At 42.9% G+C, this 20793-nt stretch overlaps 1 protein-coding gene across 1 annotated transcript; it reads right to left on the reverse strand.

Moving 5' to 3' along the window:
* Nucleotides 1–468: 468 nt before the first annotated feature.
* On the reverse strand, nucleotides 469–10245 carry LOC118572528 (tripartite motif-containing protein 30A-like). The gene is made up of 8 exons (XM_036172244.1): nucleotides 9814–10245; nucleotides 8950–8955; nucleotides 7922–8011; nucleotides 7080–7310; nucleotides 3379–3401; nucleotides 1654–1757; nucleotides 1349–1375; nucleotides 469–1110 (listed from the first exon to the last, which is right to left on the reverse strand). The coding sequence occupies exons 1-8, from the start codon at nucleotides 10231–10233 to the stop codon at nucleotides 512–514; spliced, it is 1500 nt and encodes a 499-aa protein (XP_036028137.1). The 5' UTR covers nucleotides 10234–10245; the 3' UTR covers nucleotides 469–511.
* Nucleotides 10246–20793: the final 10548 nt, after the last annotated feature.

Consider the following 20793-nt stretch of genomic DNA (forward strand, 5'->3'; position numbering starts at 1 on the left):
CTTAAAGCTTGGATGAAGCACAACCATTGTGGTTAAACTGACCTACCACTAAGGGCTCATTCCTAGACTACAGACTCCTACATATAATTTTCAAAACTAATAGACAAGCTGGAGAAGAACTTTCTTTCATCTATTGTCAGTGGCAGAAGGAATGGGCTTGTGCAGACATGGCAGAGCTGAGACCAGTGGCTCAGAGGTAGAGCACCTCCTCAGCATGCACAAGGCCCTGGCTTCCCTCTGTGACACCACAAAACAGGAAGTGGGGTTAGCATAGGCTTCACCTCACCTAATGAGGAAAGAGTCATTGTCTTTGGGAATATGGGAAATGATGAATTATTACCTTGTAACCAGACAAACAACTGGATCAAGGAGAAGAATCCATGCTGGTTTATATTGAGAACTGAAGTTTATTAAAAGGGAAAGAGCAAAGGCAGAAACAGTTATGATGATCTAGGGAGCTCAGGCATATGAGATACATCAGACATGGGCACTGTGCGGGTATGGGTGAGGTTTAGGAGGGCGGCCCACATACTGTCATTGGCTCTGAACATGACATAGGATTAAAGTATGGATAAACTGCATCGGGGAAGGAAGGTTCATAGAATCTATAGATGAGAGCTCCATGGTTGGAAACATCATAAAATGAGAGAGTGCCAGCTTCTCTGTCCAGGAAAACTCCAACACGACTAGGACGACCAGTCAGAGAGAGGACCAAGACACTGGCATTGTGGGTGACAGAGCACTCTTCAAAGGCATTATAGACAGACCCACTCTTCATCCCTATAACCCAGTAGCCATATTTAGGCTGATAATTTACCTGTTTTTTATCATCACAATTATATTTGACGCTGAAGAGCATTTCATTCATTGAATGAGGTTGGGGTTGAATACGTCTTCCATCATTTAATCCCAGGAGCCAGGCATCACTTCTACACACGCTTACTTCCCAGTAATGTTTTCCTGAGTGGATAGCTGGATATCCCAGAACACCCAAACCAAAGGTCGCAGACACTTGCAAACTTCCTCTATGAACATTTTCATAATGTATTTGTCTTTTGTCCATATTAATGACGATAGTTTTCTTGTGTACTGGAAGCAAGGTCACCCGAACTGCAGAAAAATGAGACATATAAGAGTCACATGAGAGGCAAAGTATAGTTTTTTGTGATGTAAGGAGCAGAAGCCTAAGGAGACAGTGAGAGGGAAAACTTGAAGGAATCTTGCTTATTATAGTCGAGGAGAGGCAAATTGGGAGAAGTCACATGACACATGAGTGTTAGTAGAGAAACTCTGAAAGACATTAAGGAAGGGAACGAAGGGAATGGCTGACGGTGTGGTTTCTCCTTACCCCAGTGTTGTTGGGCATCCATGAGCCCTGAAAGGATGGAAATTCACATCATCAATTTCACGCGGAGGAATCAGAACATTAAAGTCAATCTCCTCTCCAGATTAGGGGAAGGTTTAGAAACTATGATATAACATGAGATTTATCCCATGATGATGTCCCATAAATATAATGACATCACTGGGATACACTATAATCTGCTCTTCTGAGTCCCTCAACCCATGATGAGAAACATCACTCTCTTCCCAGAGTGCAGCCCCAGCACACCTTGAATCTGACAGTTAACCACAGAATGTAGCTGCTCTCACCTTGAGACACTTGCAGCATGCCATTCAGATCTGGAGCTCGGAAGAGCCTTTTCTGTTTTCTTCTCGGGACCATATCAGGCTGTTTCAGTCCTAAGCTCTGACTCCTAAGGACAAAAAAAGATTGACCTCCACATCTCAGACAGTGTGACCTCTGACCACCACTGACTCACTATCATTCTAACCATAGGTGTCCTGGAACTCTTGAGAATTCTGAGAAGGCAAGAGAGAGGGGGTTGACTACTAACTCTGGAGACATGAGAGACATGAGCCCTCCCACTTACTTGCTGTGTGATGCTGGGAAAGCCTTAATTCCCAGGAGCTCTCTCCTCACCTGTATAGTCAAAAACGTGCTCCCCAACGCTTCCTCCTTTCCCCAGAACTCTTAAGACATGATGGGTTAGCGAATTTTAAAACAAACCAAACTAAGGTAGCTAAAAAATAATTTGTGGGCAGCCTTTAATCCCTGCACTTAAGGGAGCAGAGGCAGGAGGACCTCTGAGATCAGCCTAGTCCACAGAGTGGGCTCCAGGCCAGCAAAGCCTACACAGAGAAACCCTGTGTGAAAAACAGAGAAAGACAGAGATAGAAAGAATTATGGGTTTTCCAGGACAATCTAAAGTCGTGTGCAGAAACTGCTCCTGCTAATAGTGTCATGGAGTTTGAGAAAACTATCTGGAGAAAGCCAAGCACTCTTGAAGAGCAGCCACTGATCTTAACTGCTAAGCTATCATCTCTCCAGTTCCTCTCCTGATTCTTTAAGTACTTTTGTTACAATGACATAATTTGGCAAAGAAGACAGAAACACCAAATTAATAATAACATGAGCTCCATATATTCAGAATGAGCCTGAACCTGACAGCCTGGGTGTGACCCTTTTACATAGGAGGGTACAGCTTCAGTCTTTTTCTCTTTTATTTTTATTTATTTATTTATTTATTTATTTATTTATTCATTCATTTATTTATTTATTTATTAATTTATTCATTCATTCATTCATTTGTTTGTTTGTTTGTTCGTTTGTTTGTTTTTTGAGACACGGTTTCTCTGTGTAGCTTTGTGCCTTTCCTGGATCTCACTCTATAGACAAGGCTGGCCTTGAACTCACAGAGATCCGCCTGCCTCTGCCTCCCAAGTGCTGGGATTAAAGGCATGCGCCACCACCGCCTGGCTCAGTCTTCTGAAGTATGCGGTTCACATGGAACAGTTGTGCCCACAGATTTGTCTGTTTTGCAAATCTAAGTACAACCACAGAGGAACTCTGGATCTCTTCTGTCCTCATGAGAAACACTAATACACAGGAATTCCCCTAATATACAATATTGTGAACATTGACTGCAGACAGAGAAGACATGCCCTAGCTAGGATGAATTGAGGAATCAAGTACTTGTTAATGAGATCCAGAGCGAGACACAAGCACATAGTATGGACAGAATGACAGAACTACAAGGAGTTTGAAAACACCTACAGCTCCATTTGCCTCTTCTCACTGCTCAGCCTGACTCTGTATCTCCCCATTACCCCGTCCCTAAAAGAGAATCAAATCTCTTCTCAATAGTTACAAAACAGGCAGGCAGATCTTGCCTTTCCCCACCTCATTACTGGAACTTCAGAATAACATTGTGTCTAAACTCCCTCAAACCCACGAGACATTTATTTTAGTTGGATACTAAATAATTCTCACCACACAGTAGGGCTATTCTTTCTTCCTTATTATCCAAAACATACCTTGTTAGGACAGAATTCATACCCTAGAGAGAAGGGAGAAAATATAGTTAATAAAATGGAAGATTGTAAAACATCAGAAGCAAACTTCTACCTTCCGGGGTTCTCCCATTGTGCTATAAGCCTTTAAATAAGACCTCCTTCCTCCTTCAATAAACGGCATTCGGCATTAAAAAAAATTAATGTTCTGCATGTGCTTACAAATACTGGTCACACTGTCACTGGCTCCAGAGACAAAGTCAAAAGAGAATCAAGCCAGTCACTCACAGTTCTCCAAGACATGGTATAAATAGGATGCATGGCTCTTTACTTGACTTATACGTAAATTCAGACTATTTTTTGTCTCATATTACAAGACATTGGAGAACAAAGATGAACAGTTTGAAAGCCTACATAGGTTTTGTTGTGTGTACAGCTAAACACATAAATACATGACTTTTTCATAAACACGTCAGCTATTCATTACCTTACTTGCAACTAATTTTTTTTTTTTTTTTTTGGTTTTTGAGACAGGGTTTCTCTGTGTAGCTTTGTGCCTTTCCTGGAACTCACTTGGTGGCCCAGGCTGGCCTCAAACTCAGAGATCTGCCTGGCTCTGCCTTCTGAATGCTGGAATTAAAGGCGTGCACCACCACCGCCCAGAGCAACTAACATTTTGACAAGCTGATTTCTAAATTATTCAGTGATTTAGACACAATTTAATATTTAGTAATGAAGAAGTCACAAGGACCAGAAGCTTAGAATGCTTGATACTTAAAACCAACTAACAGGCCGGGCGGTGGTGGCTCACACCTTTAATCCCAGCACTAGGGAGGCAGAGCCAGGTGGATCTCTGTGAGTTTGAGGCCAGCCTGGGCTACCAAGTGAGTACCAGGAAAGGCACAAAGCTACACAGAGAAACCTTGTCAGGAAAAACAAAACAAAAACCAAACAACAACCCCCCCCCCACAAAAAAAAAACCCAACTAACCATATCTCTGTTTCTTTTTCTTCTCTCTCTCTAATGTCCTGGCAGGACAAGAAGTTAATCTAAAGAGACATGGGTCTTCATGTTGACAAACAATTGAAACAATGACATTCCCTGTCCCCCAAACAAGGGAACTTCTCCAGGAATCTCACACTGGGAAAAGGAAATCAGATTTAGCTAGAGGGAGAACTGGCCTCCTAAAAAGATTTCAAGCAGTTCATTACTTACCAGAACACTCTAAAGTGTGAGACGGTAACCCAGATAATAATGGGAGAATGATGGACAGGACCACACCTTGACTTGGACTCATGTACAAATCCTTGGCTCTATTTAAATTTAGATCTCACTTAGGGAAACTGAAGATAGACAGGGCTTTTTTTTTTTTTTTTTTTTTTTTTGGTTTGAGACAAGAGTTTCTCTGTATAGCTTTCCTGGAACTCGCTCTGTAGGCCAGGCTGGACTCACAGAGATCCACCTGCCTCCTCCACATTTTTTTTTTTTTAAAAAAATGTCTTTATTATCTTCCAAATGTGGCCACATTAGTAAATATCCTTTTTCTGCTTTCCAATATTAACTTGGCTCTTTTATATAGGACAGATATCAAAATGTGAACCATTAGGTCCACTTTGATATGTTAAGTAGGCATCTCAGTTAGCCATGCCTAACACTGTGCAAGTATTCTGGCATGTGTGGATTCTACTGGATATTGACAGATTTGAACTAAAGTTACATTCTTTGAGAAATGTGACCCCCTTCCTCCCAGCAGCTAACAAATGCCAGGAGCTCCCTGGGTGTGGTGTGGTGAGCTTCCTTAGAAAGTCCACTTTCCATAGTAGAATGTGCTGTGGTTTAGGCTTGCACAGGTCTTGGGTGTCACAGCCAATCGCAGTTAATAGGTGCTGCTGCTAAGCTATGTGCAGATGTCATTGTTTTCCTTGTACTCATCCACCAGCTTTGGCTCTTACACTCTTTCTGCCCTTCTGCAAGTATCCCTGGGCCTTTCAATTAGAGGTGCAGTATATACATTCTATTTAACCTGGACATTCAGAAGTCTCTCACTATCTCCACCTTCCCCAGCTATGAGTTTCACTACCTAATCCTGCTGGCCTAGATGTCACTATATAGACCTGGATGGCCTTGTAGGGGAGCTTCATTCACTTCTGCGTTCTAACTGCTGGGATTGAAGGAGTGAGCCAGCAGACCTGGCTGTAGCTTGGGAAGCTTAGATTTCATTTCACTGTTCTATGTTTCTCATGTTTTTGTTTCTATGTATGAGAAGCTCTCAAGTCCTGAGATCACAGGCAGTAGATGTTTTATCTTATATAACAAAAGCCAAAAAAGGAGACCCCATAATAAAGAGAATTCTGGAGAGAACTAATTATTCTAGTTATAGGTGAATTTTGATGCTCAAACTTATCCTCACAGAGACATCTGTATGCTCATGTCCACTGAGTCATTATCATGGTAGACAAAATAGAATCAACTGGAGAACTAATTACCAGATGAATGGATTAAAATGATGTGATAGGCATGTATGTTAAAATATTAGACATTCAAAGCAAAAAGTATTACCATTTGTGGTAACTTGGACGAACTCAGAATTTATGTTATACTAAACCAGCTGGGCACAGGAAAAAAAATAACACTAAGTGTTATTATTTAAATATGTATCATGTACACCAATTGACCTCACAAAAGTAAAACTAGAATTTGGGTCATCAGGGGCTGGAGGCAGAGAAAGGTGGGCAGATTCTTTGGTCAAGAGATACAGTTTCAGATTTGTAGAGAACGGAGGTTGTAATTAGTATCTATGCAAATTACTTAGTTTAGCCATATAGGTATGATTCTGTCTAATACAGGTGATAAATGAGTGTTCTCAATCAATTAAATTAACCATGAATTAAAGGATTATGAAAAGTTCCTAAAACTACCAAGCGCTATAATATTGACAACTGAGATGAAAGAAACAAATTCTTACAGAGATATTATTCACCAGAATATGACTTTGGTTTAAATTATTGAAAAATGTGATAGATATAAAATATAATACAAATTTTATGCCTGCAAGAATAAAAGAAGATAACTTTCATCTCAGCACCTTGGAGACAGACTTGGGGAAAACTTGAGATCTTGGATGATAATTCCCCTCCCACTGACCACACCACTGGAATCAGAGGCAGGGGAGATGAAAATCTCCAAACACTGGAGTGGAGGAACAATTTCTACTAATTTCAAATTCAGGTGAAGTGACTAATGACAGTTGAAAATGTGCTCACAGGTGCTCAGCATTACAGCAGGGTAATAACTACCCGTGATCCAACACACCTTCTCTCCAAGGTTCAGTTTCTTTTCCTTTTTTTTTTTTTTTTTTTGGTTTTTTGAGATGGTTTCTCTGTGTATAGCTTTGTGCCTTTCCTGGAACTCGCTTGGTAGCCCAGGCAGGCCTCGAACTCACAGAGATCCGCCTGGCTCTGCCTCCCCAGTGCTGGGAATAAAGATGTGCACCACCCACACCTGGCCAGGTTCTATACTTTGTTTGATAAACTAAAACATGCAATTTCTCCTTGCCATACATGCATGCCATGCTTCCCCAGGCTCTGAAACTGGTTCAGGACAGAGTGCAGGGAGGGCCCAGAGAGCCCTACTGTCCCCACCAGGAAGGTCACAGCAGCTCAGAGGGAGGGAAATGGCTTCCAGGTCTCCTGACTCTCAGATGCTGGGACCTCCTGCAGACTTACCTGCAGCATTTCCATGGTTGAGCACTGCAAGTGATGCTCCACATCTGAGATCAGGTCCCTCACTGACTCCCTCTGCTTCACCAGCTCACTTTTAGACTCTGCCAGGCTGTTCATAATGTCTTGCTCCTCCTGCTTCAGTTTCAGCAGCTCATTCTTCTCCTTGTAGTTCACGAATTCCCGAAGTCCTTTAAACTCCATCTGAACTTTTTCTACATCACTCTGTATTTGGTTCTTCAGGGATAAGAAAAAGGAGAGGAATTCAGACTATCCTAATGGGACTGGAAGACAGAAAGAAACAGTTCTGATGGGGAGTTCTCACAGGGAACTGAGCTTGGGAAGGGAAGGGAGTCTTAGGGAAGCATGTGTCTCCTCTCAGTGTCTGTTGATGACATTCCAAAACAAAGATGTTAGGTCACCTTTACCAAGGCCACTGAGCCAAAGTAGGATGTCTTAAGTGTGAATCAGTTTTCACAGAGCTGCCCTAGATTCTTTTTACAGCCTGTAAATCACTTCTACCTCTGAATCCATGAGAAGCTAAACCCCAAGAATGGAGCTGTGACTGTTCCCAAGCATCTTCCAACAGTCATAGCTACAGAAAGCACCACAGGAGTTGAGATCCAGGACTCAGTGCCCACTCTCACCAGACCCCCTCCATGGTGTCAGCTCCCCACACAGCCAGGCTCAGTTGTGATGCACTCAGTGTGCAGCCCCAGCTCCAAGGGAACTAGTGGAGAGGACTAATCAAGGCCTCTTGTCCTCATCAACTACCAGGGAAGGGAGAGCCAGGGAGCTTCTTGCCCAGGTCCCTCCCAGGCATCTTAGGAGTTAGGGTCCCCACTTGCCTTCCAGAAAGTTCTCTCCTTTTTAAGATCATCTTCCCACTCATCACATCTTTTCTCATTTGCCAGTTGTTCTTGCAGAGCTGCCTGGAGCTTCCTTCCCCTGTGGGAGAGGAATTGTAGCAGAGTCAAGCTGTGTGCTTAGCAGGACTGCTGCCCCTAACCAAAGGCCAAGAAACACTTCTGGAAAGACTGCTCTTTTTTAAAAAACTGGTATCATGATTTATGTACATAGAGAATGTAAATCTTCACAGGGCAGTGGTGGCCCATGCCTTTAATCCCAGCACTAGGGAGGCAGAGGCATGTGGATCTGAGTTCGAGGCCAGCCTGGTCTCCAAAGCCAGTTTCAGAAAAGGTGCAAAGCTACAGAGAAACCCTGTCTCAAAAAAAACAAAAACAAACAAACAAACAAACAGATAGCTCCAGGCCCCATACAGATAGACACAGAAATCTCTCTTAGTCAATCATCCCACCAAGCACAAACCTGTTGCTTTGATTCTGGCATCAGGAAACTGGAATAATTGTGTTAGCTTTTCAGGTCTTTCATCTAAATATATACATATCAGTACCAAATGTCAGTCCTAGGTGCCTCAGTAGAAAGAGAAGCTCACCAATATGCTAAACGTTCATTTTCCAAAGAAGCTGAGAGGTTCAGCCCACTTGGAAAGTACTGACACCCAACTATCTCACTATAGTTACTTTATTCAAACATGAACAAGGCTGGGCTGTGACACAAGCCTTCATTTTATTTACCTTTTTTTTTTTTCCCCCAAGACAGGGATTCTCAGTGTAGCTTTGTGCCTTTCCTGGAACTCCCTTTGTAGACCAGGCTGGCCTCAAACTCAGAGATCCACGTGCCTCAGCCTCCCAAGTGCTGGGATTAAAGGGGTGTGCCACCACCTTTATTCCCAGCACTCAGGAGGGAGGCAAAGCACATTTAGGCAAATGTGTGGGTCATCAGGTGTTTTGAAGGGTTTATACTTGCTGATACTTATACCTCTATCTTCAAAGGAGGAGGACTTTTGTCCTACCTCTTCCTGATGCATTAAAGGCCAATTATGATTAAATCTAGGGGGGTGGATATTGATCCAGAGCCCTCCTGAAGTTATCCTGTGTCTCTTTCTGTCTCTTGTCTCCACTTGTATTTCTATCTACTATTTCCTCATTCCTCTCTCCTCCACTCAAGAACCCTTTGATAGGTAAGAGGTGGTCTCCCAGTCTACCACACCTTGGAGAAAAGTAATTTTTCATTCATAAATAGCTATCAACTGGAGAATGGGTTAGGTGTGGGAGCACGTGTCTACTTCCTCAAGCTCTAGGATTCCATCTGGTGCCGACCCTTGCAGGCCCTGTGCATGCTGCAACAAACATTCTCTGTGAGTTCACATGTGGGCTTAAAACAAACTACAGAAAACAAAGACCCAACACAGAGCTTGCCTCTGTGTATCTCATTATGTGTCTCTCCTCTTCCCAGATGTACAACTGCCACACCCACATTCTCTTTGCTGTTGTCTGCAACTCATTTACTAACTCCATTGTAGATATCACTAGACTGCATTTTAGGTAATGAATGAATCTGACATAAACATTGGAAGAAGATAAATACATAATAAATTAGCAGTTCTGCTCTTGGCTTTTCTTGGTCATTGACTCAACTTCACAGGGACAGTTCCAAGACACTTTTTTCTATCTTAGTATTTCTAGTCCAGGCAGATTCTTATACAATTAAGTGGAATAAATCATCATGTCTTTTAGGAACTGAAGGTAGGAAAGGATGGAATGATATATCAGGCCTTGAGTCTATGATGTCCAGGCTATTGACCTGTCACACCAAGTGGAGATTTCCTGTCTGTTACTGTCTCCTGCTCTGTGTCCCACACCCTCCCACTTCTTACCTTGTACTCTTGGGCCACCTCTTCAATGAGAGCTGTTTGGTGACCACGGTGCTCCTCAGATCGCCCACAAAGCCAGCAGATGGGCACCTTTTCCTTGTCACAGAAGAGCTCGAATTTCTCTCCATGTTGTGCACAGACATTCACCTTCTGCTCCTCCTCTGGGCTGGACTTGAACCCTGGTAGCATCTCCACTATGTTGGCCACATGTCGATTAGGCCTCAGATTCCTGATATGGTAACTCATTCGGCACACAGGGCAGATGCCCTTCCCTTCATTGCCTTTGCTGAACTCATAGTTCTTTTTGATGCAACCTCGGCAGAAGGTGTGACCACAACTGGCACTCACAGGATCCACCATGAGGTCCAGGCAGATAGGACAGGTCACCTCCTTCTTGATCATCACCAGGACTGATGAGTCCATTGTTGCTGTGACCCTGTGTCTGTCTGTCCAGAATCCTGACTTTTCTGCCCAGGTACCTGTGTGATTGGAATGAGGAAATGGGGGACAAGTAAGAAATGGAAAATCAGCATGGACACTGTACAGACATCAACAGTGACCCCCATGACAAGGGAAAAGAACCCAGGAGAGAAATGGGGACAGAAGTTTAGTGACATGTCGTACATTCAAGGCCTCTATTCATATTTCATCCCACGTGACAAATTTCAGATGCAGGGTTGTTATTTCCTTTTACTGAAGAGCAGAAAGAAAGTGTTTTCTACCAACAGCCTTGTGTAAACTACCTTCTATTAAGATCAATTCATGTGAGTCTGCTTAATGGGTAATAGAGACTTATTAAGATATAAATTGAGGAATATACTCACGAATACGGAACATAGTACACCACTGAAGTCGTCCTCTGTTCTGATCAGGAGGGAATCCACCAGGCAGTCAGATCAGACCAGAAAGCAGGGAGCAGCGAACAGAGGCACCTGACCCTTCTCCCTTTTCTTTTAAGAGGTCAGGTACAAGGGCAAGAAGCACCGCCTCCCTGGGGCCTATAGCCCAAGGTCATGGGTGGAGCAAATACCACTGCAACCTTCTGTCCTTCCCTTTCTTCCCAAGGACAATATCACATCTTCATGTTAAAAGCATCAAACTACTCCTGTGCTCCTTTATCAGCAGTGTCAGTGGGACTCTCTGATCCTCTCCTTACAAGTCTCTTACCAGAAAGCCTAGTGCTGACCTGGAGTGCACCCAATCCCATCTCCTGATACACATAGGCAACACCATTCCTCTTACCTCCCTTAGTGAATGACAACATACGTGTTTGTGCCCATGGTTAAGTGAAGCCCTGCACTAGATGTAGAGAGATGGCCACTTACAGGGCTCATTTGTCTTCAGTACACTGAAGGGATGGAAACCATGACTTGCAGTCTTTCAGAGGTCCCTGCTCTGCCCCATTGAGTTCACCAACAAAAAAAGAGGTGAGAGCCAGGACAGAATTGATAGCCAGAACATTGGGTGTGTGGAATTATGCCTTCAACCACTGCTGATTCTGAGGAATCTATTGTCTGTAAATGTTGAGAATTTATCTCGCAATGCTTTTTACCAAATACAATGGCTGCCCCTTAAGCAACTGTTGTCCTAACCAGAAACTGCACCTCTGCAGCTACCAGCAGCAGTTTGGCCCCAAGGGCCCCAGTCTGCAGGAATTCTGTTCCCTCAGCTTCTGTGTCTCTCCAGGCCTATAAGGGAAACTTTATCTTTACCCTTCTACTGAACTCAGAACTCAAATGTTGAGGTGGAAGCCTCCTAGCTCAGAGTGGTTGAAAAGCAAGTAACTAACCTTCTCTCCATGCTGGGGGCTCCCCAAAGCAGCTCATCCTTCTGCTTGGCGTACACTTAAGAACCCTCCCTAAACATGGTTCCTCCCTACACTTTCTTGTCAGGAGTTGCTGACTCTGCCTCTTGACCTCAGGTTAATTTTATTTAGTCAAACAAATATAACAAGTCTTTGGATTGCAGACGAAAGCTGAAGAAAAAAATACAACACACCTTAAGAAAACATTCTGCCGGTGGTGGGCACACCTTTAATCCCAGCACTCTGGTGGCAGAGCCAGGCGGATCTCTGTGAGTTCAAGGCCAGCCTGGGCTACCAAGTGAGTTCCAGGAGAAACAACAACAACAAAAAAATTGCATGACAATTTCGGTGCAGAAATTTGACAAAGAAATTGATGAGAGACTGTCGTCCTCTTTTCAATGGTTGCGGCCTTTTAAGCCCCAGCTGTCCGAATCAGCAAATGCTGCTCTGCTGCCACCAGCAGTGGTTAGGCCTCAAGGGCGATACCTGGAGGGAATTTTGTTCCCTCAGGCTCCCAATTCTTTCACAGCTCTGAAGGGAACTTAACTCAACCTCTCTCCCACTAAAGAACTCAAGATTGAAAGGTTAAGGGGCAATTCTGCTCTTCAGAGGCTGAATAGCAAGTAGCTTACCTCGTCTCCTTGATGGCATCCTTCAAAAAGCCCTTGAGCTTCTCCTTGACCTTCATAAACCCTTTTTCACCTGGCTTTTTCCAACCACTTCCTGTCAGCTAGTTGCTGACTCAGTCTTCTGATCCCAGGTGAATTTTATTAGTCAAACACATCTTTGCTTCATTACACAAATGTTCCAGAGCATAAACAAAAGTAACAAACCTTGAAATAAATTTCTACAACAGGAGACTCCATGTATGAATGTCAGCAACATACTCAGTTCAAAACCACACCAAAAATTATACTTTAATGTAAACGTTAATGTATACTTTATTGTAATTTCCTCTATAAACTATAATATTAATTCACAGACAAAACCAATGGACAACCCACACCTCATCAGCAAATGAAAGTTAAGAAACTCTTCCCATTCTTTGCATGAAAACTATTTGACAATACACACCACTCTTTCAGGATAAAACCTCCCCAAATGTTTAGGTATAGACATAATTTTTTTTTTTTTCTTTTGAGCTAAAGATCGAACCCAGGGCTTTGCGCTTGCTAGGCAAGCGCTCTACCACTGAGCTAAATCCCCAACCATAGACATAAATTTCCTTATTTTAAAGCCATACATGAAAAGCCCATGGCTAGTCTCGTAACAAATTTAGGGCAATGGGAATCCCTTTCTTTAAAGGCAAGCCTAAAACAAGGATGCTTACTGTTGACACTTGTATCAAACACATTAGGGACAGGGGAAGTACCAGCAGTACAAGAAGACTGGAAACATAAATAAATAAATGATGAGCATATTAGGTTTTTTTTTGTTTTGTTTTCTTTCTTTGTTTGTTTGTTTGTTTTCTTTTCAGGATGTTTCCTTTGTATAATCCAGGCTGTCTTGGAACTTACTTTGTAGACCAGGCTGGCCTTGAACTCATAGAGATTCACCTCTCTCTGCCTTCTGAGTGTTTGGATTAAAGGCTTGTGCCACCACCACCCAGTCAGATTTGTTTTACAGATGAAAGAAAAGCCAGTAAGCTCAGGAAAGATGCAAGATGTGACAGCCAGTATAGAAAAGTCAGAAATAGTGAGGGATCCAAGAGGAAATTAAGAAGCTGGGCCTGTTGGTCATGGCCTCTAAACCTGGTTTCTTGGGAGGCTGATGCCAGAGGCCGGCAAGGTCAAGGCACTATAGCCAAACAGTGTTACATCTGGAACACAGTGAAAGGGCTGGAGGGATGGCTTTCCATCCAAGTGAGCACTACCAGTTGTCACAGAGAACCTGCCCAGCTCTGTCAATCCCTGTCTGTCTAGACCTCCAGACCTCAATGGTTGGTATTGGGATTAAAGACTTGTGTCACCACCACACTTGGCTCTGTTCCCTGGTGTGCCCTTGAACTCACAGAGATCTAGACAGATCCCTGCCTGCCAGGTGATAGGATTAAGGGCGTGTGCTAACATTGCCTGACTTCTATTGTTTACTTATAATGGCTGGCCTTTTCCCTCTGATCTCCAGGCAAGCTTTATTTTATTGGGAGACACAGTATATTGGGCGACACAATACATCAACACACACTGCATCCACATGCAGCAGAGATATACACACAGGCATAACACCCACAGCCATAAAATGAAAATAAATAAATTTAATAAGAGGAAGACAAAGAAGAATTATATTCATAAAACAAACCATGAGTGCCAAGAATGAATAAAAGATTAAGAAAATTAATTACTGCAAGATGAAATACCTGCACACAAAAGCTTTGAAAGTACTGATAGAAACTGAAGATGGTACAATTATATATAAGAATACCTGTAGTCATGGATTTGAGTATTGTTAAAATGTCTATACTAGGGGCTATACAGATTGTTCATGGATTTAGAGCATTCATTGCTCTTCCAGAGTACCCACAAGGTGAGTCACAACTGTCTTTATCTCCAATTCCAGGGTTTCTGACACCCTCTTCTGTCATTCAAGTGGTGCACAGACATTTATCCAGGTCAAACACTAACATACTCCTCCCCCCCCTCCCCCCCAGACAGGTTTTCTCTGTAGCTTTAGAGGCTGTCCTGGAACTTTCTTTGTAGACCAGGCTGGCCTCAAAAGCACAGAGATCTGCCTAACTCTGCCTCCAGAATGCTGGGATTACAGGTGTGTGCCACTACCACCCGGCAAACACTAACATATTTAAAATAACATTGAAACACAATAAATAAATGAGTCAGTAAATTGCCATACTACTTAGGCTGTTAGAAGGGCTGAATGTTTAAGAGAGCTTACTGCTTGTACAGAAGATCTTGTTCAGTTCCTGGCACCCACATGAAGCAGCTCACAGCTGCCTGTAATTCCAGCTTCAAGGAATCCAGCAACTCTGAACACCCCACCCATCCTTTCAAATGTTCATACACACAGGCAGACCCACAAATATAGAACTCATAACAAAATAAACCTTTGTTTGCTTGTTTTCTGTTTTTCCTTTTTCTTTTTAGACCAATAATTTTGGATTTTACCCTAGACCTCTGGGCTACCCAGTCTTTGGTTCTTGGTCACCCGGGCAGTGTCCGGTATTGGTTCCTTCCGGTGAAGTGGGCCTTAAGTAAAATCATACCCTAGCTGGCTACTGCCACAAGTTCTGTGTCACCATTGCCCCAGCATATTTTGCGGGCAGGACAGACTGTAGGTAAAGGCTTTGTGACTTGGTTGGAATTTACATTGCATTTGGTAGCCTGTAGAGTAAATTCTTGTACTAGAGACTAGGATGTAGGGGTGAAGGCTTCATGTAGGCACCTGCTTATTTGAAACCAACAGGAACTATTTTCAAGTCCCTGAGGAGATGCAGGCTTTTGTCTAAATTCTAGACATTTCGGAAAGGATTTCTTAGGACCTGACCCTCACCTCATCCCTTTGTTTCAGCCAACAACGACAGAGGCACCCTTGTCCTGGGAACATGCTGGCCATGCTGGACTGGAATCAGGTAGGCCAACTTCACTCTCCTTCCTGTCCCCCAATTCCCATTCCTCAGTCTTCTCTACCTGCTGGCCACTCCTTCCTCTCTGCCCTCATTACCCAGAGATTCCTCATACCCTCCAAGGCCCAGCCTTCCTCACCCTATCTTTGTGTGTCAGCTGTCAATACTCAGAGTCACTCTCTATGGGGAACCAGCTGGCCAAATAAACTCAGAATCAGGTAAACAGTCTTCATTCTTCTTGCTCTCCATTCCTGGTCCCCAGCCTCATCCCAGGCCAGACCAAGTGCATGCCATTTGTCATTATCTGGAGACTCAGAAGAGTCTTGTGGCAAACCCACCTTTCCTCCTCCCAGTAGACCCTCTCAACTGTCCCTATCCCCACCCTCACCCCGACTCCCACCTCTAGTCCATCCCCATTCCTTCCAACCAGCTCCCAGAACCTAGAAAGAAGCTCCATCTGGGACCCCCAGTGACCACTCCTGGCAGAGACTAATAAGCACTCCCTACCAGGCAACCTCCACCCAGCACACTCTCTTAAGATTGAGAGAGGACTGTGGTGATATTGTGTTCCCTAAAATATTATGCACCCTAATAAACTTATCTGGGGTCAGAGAACAGTACAGCCACAGATACAGAGGCCAGAAAATGGAGGCACACATGCCTTTAATCCTATCACTTGGGAGGCAGGGATCCATCTGGATCTCTGAGTTTAAAGCCACACTGGAAATAGCCAGGCATGGTGACTCATGCCTTTAATCCCAGGAAGTGAGCCTTTAATCCCAGGAAGTGATGGCAGACAGCAGAAAGTTATATAAGGCATGAAGACCAGGAACTAGAGCTGGTTAAACTTTTAGGCTTGGAGCAGCAGCACAGTTCAGCCAAGAGATCCATTTTGGATGAGGACTCAGAAACTTCAACTCTGAGGAAACAGGATCAGCTGAGGAATTGGCAAGGTGAGGTGGCTTCATGTCTGGTTTTATTAATAAAACATTTTAAGATTTGTGCTACGGAGGACAACAGAAACCAAGGAACAAAACACCCACCCAACAAACAACAAAGACAAGACCCTGTATCAGCACCTAGAATTACAACCATCCCAATCCCAGATACCTAGATGACAGCATAGGAACAGAATCAATCTCTACTGGCACCCAGCAACCCTATTGCAGTATGTCTTCAGAAATGCAATACAGCTGAAGCACAAGACAAGGACTTCACATTGCTTTTATGAATATGACCAAGGATCTTACACATAAAAATGGAAAATAAAATAAAAAGACAGAATTTGTATAATGAGGATGTTACCACCTTTTTTTTTTTTTTTTTTTTTTTTTTTTTTTTTTCAGAGCTGGGGACCAAACACAGGGCCTTGGGCTTGTACTCTACCACTGAGCTAAATCCCCAACCCCATCACCACTTACCAAACTAAACAATTTCTGTGGTATCTTAATTTCTTTTTAAAACTTCTTTGTATTTTTATCCTGCATGCATGTCTGTGAGAGTGTCAGACCTCTGAAACTGGAATTAGAGGCAGTTGTGACCTGACATGTAGTTGTGGGAATTGAACTCAGGTTCTCTAGAAGAGCAGCCAGTGCTCTTAACTGCTGAGCCATCTCTTTAGCCCCTTGATTTCTTTTTTTGAAAGCTAAATAAAGCAATAAAATTTACTTGAGGGTCATATTTTTCATTTAAAAATTTTAGAGTATTTATAATATATCTACTTTTTCTTCACACATAACCTGTAACACAGACTGGTGTGTACTAGGATATGTGTTGAGTCTGCTGGGATGGCTTGGAGACTCCCTAATAGTCATCCTAATAAAGAGTCCTTCTGACTGCTTCCTGCACTATGGGTCAGGAAACTAGTTCCTAATTTTAGATGAATTGCTTTCAATTTTAGGGTATTGCACACAGTGTTTGTTATCATATATAGCCTTTATTACTTGGAGGCATATTCCTTCTATTTCTAGTTTTTTAAGGCTTTTTTTTTTCTCCAAAAAAGGATGCTCAAATTTTTTCAAAGGCCTTTTCTACATCAGTGGAGGCTCATGTTATTTCTGTTCTCTGTCCCTTTGTGTATTAGATTAAATTTATTGATTTGTGTATGTTGAGCCAACCTTGTATCACTGAAATGAAACCAATAGGGTCACACTGTATGATTCTCTTAATTTGTTTTCTAATCTAACTCCTTTGGTTATTCCCTAGTGTCTTTACAAATTTGATGCCACTCATGTCCACAACACTTTGCTACATAGTTTTAGTCATTTCTGGGAAGATTAGTATCAGAAAATCAACCAACATTTTGAACATTTAGATCTTACAATCGTAAGAGTCTTACAACATTGTCATTTAGACAGAGCAGCCGCCTACAGAATGGAAGATGTTTACCAGCTACACATATGGTAGAGGACTAATATTCAGCATATATAAAGAACTAAAAAAAAAAAAGCGACTTAACATCTGGAAATTACCTAATAAAAAAGGAGTACAGGGCCAGGCAGTGGTGGCGCACACCTTTAATCTCAGCACTTGGGAGGCAGAGGCAGGTGGATCTCAGTGAGTTTGACGCCAGCCTGGCCTACAAAGTGAGTTCCCGGTCAGACAGGACTGTTACACAGAAAAACCCTGTCTTGAAAAAGAAAACAAAACAAAATAGAACAAAGATTTCAGATCTTCTAAATAGCATTCTCAATAGAGGAAACTCAAATCCCTGAGAAACACTTGGAAAGTTCAATATCCTTAACAATCAGGGAAATACAAATCAAAACTTTGAGATTGCATCTTATACCCACCAGAATGGGCAAGATCAATACAACAAATGATAGCTCATGCTGGTGAGGATGTGGAGTACAGAGAATGGTCATTCATTGGTGGTGGGAGTGAAAACTTGTGCAGCCATTGTGAAAGTCAATGTGGTGGTTCTTCTGGAAGATGGGAATTGGTCTGCCTCAAGATCCAGCTATATTACTCTTGGGCATATACTCAAAGATGCTTTATTGGGCTGGAGAGATAGCTCAGAGTTTAAGAACTCTGACTGCTCTTCCAAAGGTCCTGAGTTCAATTTCCAGCAACCACATGGTGGCTCACAACCACTTGTAATGAGATCTGGTGCCCTCTTCTGGCCTGCAGGCAGGCATACATGCAGGCAGAACACTGTTTACAAAATAAGTAAATAAATCTTTAAAAAAGGGGGGGGGAGGGCTGGAGAGATGGCTCAGAGGTTAAGAGCACCAACTGCTTTTCCAGAGGTCCTGAGTTCAATTCCCAGCAACCACATGGTGGCTCACAACCACTTGTAACGAGATCTGGTGCCCTTTTCTGGCCTGCAGGGACACATGCAGGCAGAATACTATATACATAATTAATAAATAAATACATCTTAAAAAAAAAGATTCTTTATCCTACCACAGAGACATTTGCTCAACAATGTTCATGGCTGCTCTACTCACAAAAACCAGAAATTGGAATCAGACTAGATATCCTTCAATGGATGGATGAATGGATAAGAAAATGTGGTATATTTATACAATGTAAGCTTTTAAAAGTAATGAAATCTGATGGTAAATGGATAGAACTAAAACAACAACAACAACAACAACAAAAACAAAAAACAAAAAACTCATCCCAAGTGAGGTGACCCAGACCCAGAAAGACAAATATGGTATGTATTCACTTTTATGCAGATGTTAGCTGTGAAGTCAATGATAAGGAAGCTACAATCTGTAGAACCAAAGAGATGATGTACGGAGAAGGACTAGGTAGAAGGAATGATTTCCCTAGGAAGGGGAACTAGAATGGATAGTTATGGTTGGAAAGAGGGAAGGAATGGGAGGATAAAACAGGGAAGAGGAGGAAAGAGGCAGACGAGAAAGGGAAGATGTTGAGGAATAACGAAAATTGAGGGCCATTTTAGGGGTCATTTGGAAACCTAATACAGTAGAAGCTTCCTAAAGTATGTACACATATGAAGGTGATCTAAATGCAGTTGCCAAATGACAGGGGAGACAGAGCCCCATCTAGACATGTCTTTTATCAAATGAAGATCTCAGTACAGGAAATGGGTTACTTCTAATTGAGTTATGGGACAAAGAGGTCTTAAGGGAAACCCCAAGGAATTCTGGCTGTTGCCAAAACTATAGGTTTCTCTCCACAAACTGACAGCAAGGCCACATTGCTGTAGACAACAGCTACACTATTCATGGAACATGGAGAAGTTGAGCCGGTGTCTACACAGAGCCTTCACCCCTATGTGCTAGTGTTCTTGGTACCAGAATTTACTTTGCATGCTACCAGAGGACAAAGATAAGCACCAACCCAGCTACAAAGCCTTGAATCTACAGTGGTGTCCCTCCTGCAAGATACACCAGTGCAATTGTGGCACAAAGCTTGTGGGAGGAGCCAACCAATATCTATCTGATTTGGTTTAAGACCTGCTCCATGAGATGGAACCCACACTTTGCACTGCTTGGATGATCAAGGACCTCAGACATGATAGTCCAAGGACTTAGTGGAATACCAAATACTACTGTTACACTAAAGGAATATAGCAATGAAATTATTTCTAAAGACATTGGATTATACCAGTGGTTCTAAACCAGTGGGTTGCAACCCCTTTGATTATCTAATGATCCTTTTACAGTGGTCTCCAAAGACCATCAGGAAACAGGTATTTACATTATGATTCCTAATAGTAGCAAAATTACAGTTGTGAAACAGCAATGAAAATAATTTTATGGTTGGGGTCACCACAACATGAGGAACTGCATTAAAGGGTGGCACATTAGGAAGGTTGAGAACCACTGTGTTTTACCCATACATCAGTGCCTTGTTCAACCATCATCAGAGAAGCTTCCTCCTGCAGCAGGTGCCAACAAATGCAGAGATCTACAGACAGACAATAGGCAGAGAGTCAGAGACCTTGGACGCTCAGCCCTAACTGGGATGTCTCCATCAAATCCCTCCCCTCAGAGCTCAGAACCCTGCAGAAGAGATGGTAGACAGAGTGTAGGAGCTAGAGGGAATGGAGGGCACCAAGGAAACAAGGCCTTCTAAGCACAGCAGGACCTATGCACAGAGGAACTCAGAGACTGTGGCAGCATGCTACAAGCCAGCAGAGGTCTTCACTGGATGGAGTCTTAGAATGAAAGAAGTGGACATACAGCCCCATCCACAACCCAGAATCTATCTTCAATTGAAAACCATTTGCAAATAAAAAATTTAGTTTTCTCCAAGGGAGTCTCACTGTTGAAACAAACTACTCTTCTTTTTTGTTGTTGTTGCTTTGTTTTGTTTTTTCTTTTTATATTATTATTGGGATTTTCTATTCATTTTACACACCAACCACAGATTCCCCTCTCCTCCCTCCTCCTGCCCTGCAGCCTTCCCCCCATTCCCACCTCTTCTAAGGCAAGGCCTCCCATGGGGAGTCAATAGAGCTTGGTACATTCAGTTTAGTCAGGTCCAACCCCCTTTTCCCAAGGCTGCAGAAGGTGTCCCACTATAGGTACTGGGCTCCAAAAGGCCAGCTTATGCACCAAGGATGGGTCCTAACCCCACTGCCTGGGGACCCCCTAAACAGTTCAAGCTAAACAACTATCACACC

Source organism: Onychomys torridus, chromosome 1 (assembly GCF_903995425.1).
Source record: "Onychomys torridus chromosome 1, mOncTor1.1, whole genome shotgun sequence".
NCBI classification, from domain to species: Eukaryota; Metazoa; Chordata; class Mammalia; order Rodentia; family Cricetidae; genus Onychomys; species Onychomys torridus.

What these genes read in the sequence shown, in the direction of transcription:
- LOC118572528 (XM_036172244.1), bottom strand. Translation starts at nt 10,233, where the DNA reads ATGGACTCATCAGTCCTGGTGATGATCAAGAAGGAGGTGACCTGTCCT. An exon ending in AGGAGAGAACTTTCTGGAAG is followed by an intron (nt 7,311 to 7,921) that starts GCAAGTGGGGAC and finishes TTATCCCTGAAG; the next exon opens with AACCAAATACAGAGTGATGT. An exon ending in CAACCATGGAAATGCTGCAG is followed by an intron (nt 3,402 to 7,079) that starts GTAAGTCTGCAG and finishes CCTTCTCTCTAG; the next exon opens with GGTATGAATTCTGTCCTAAC.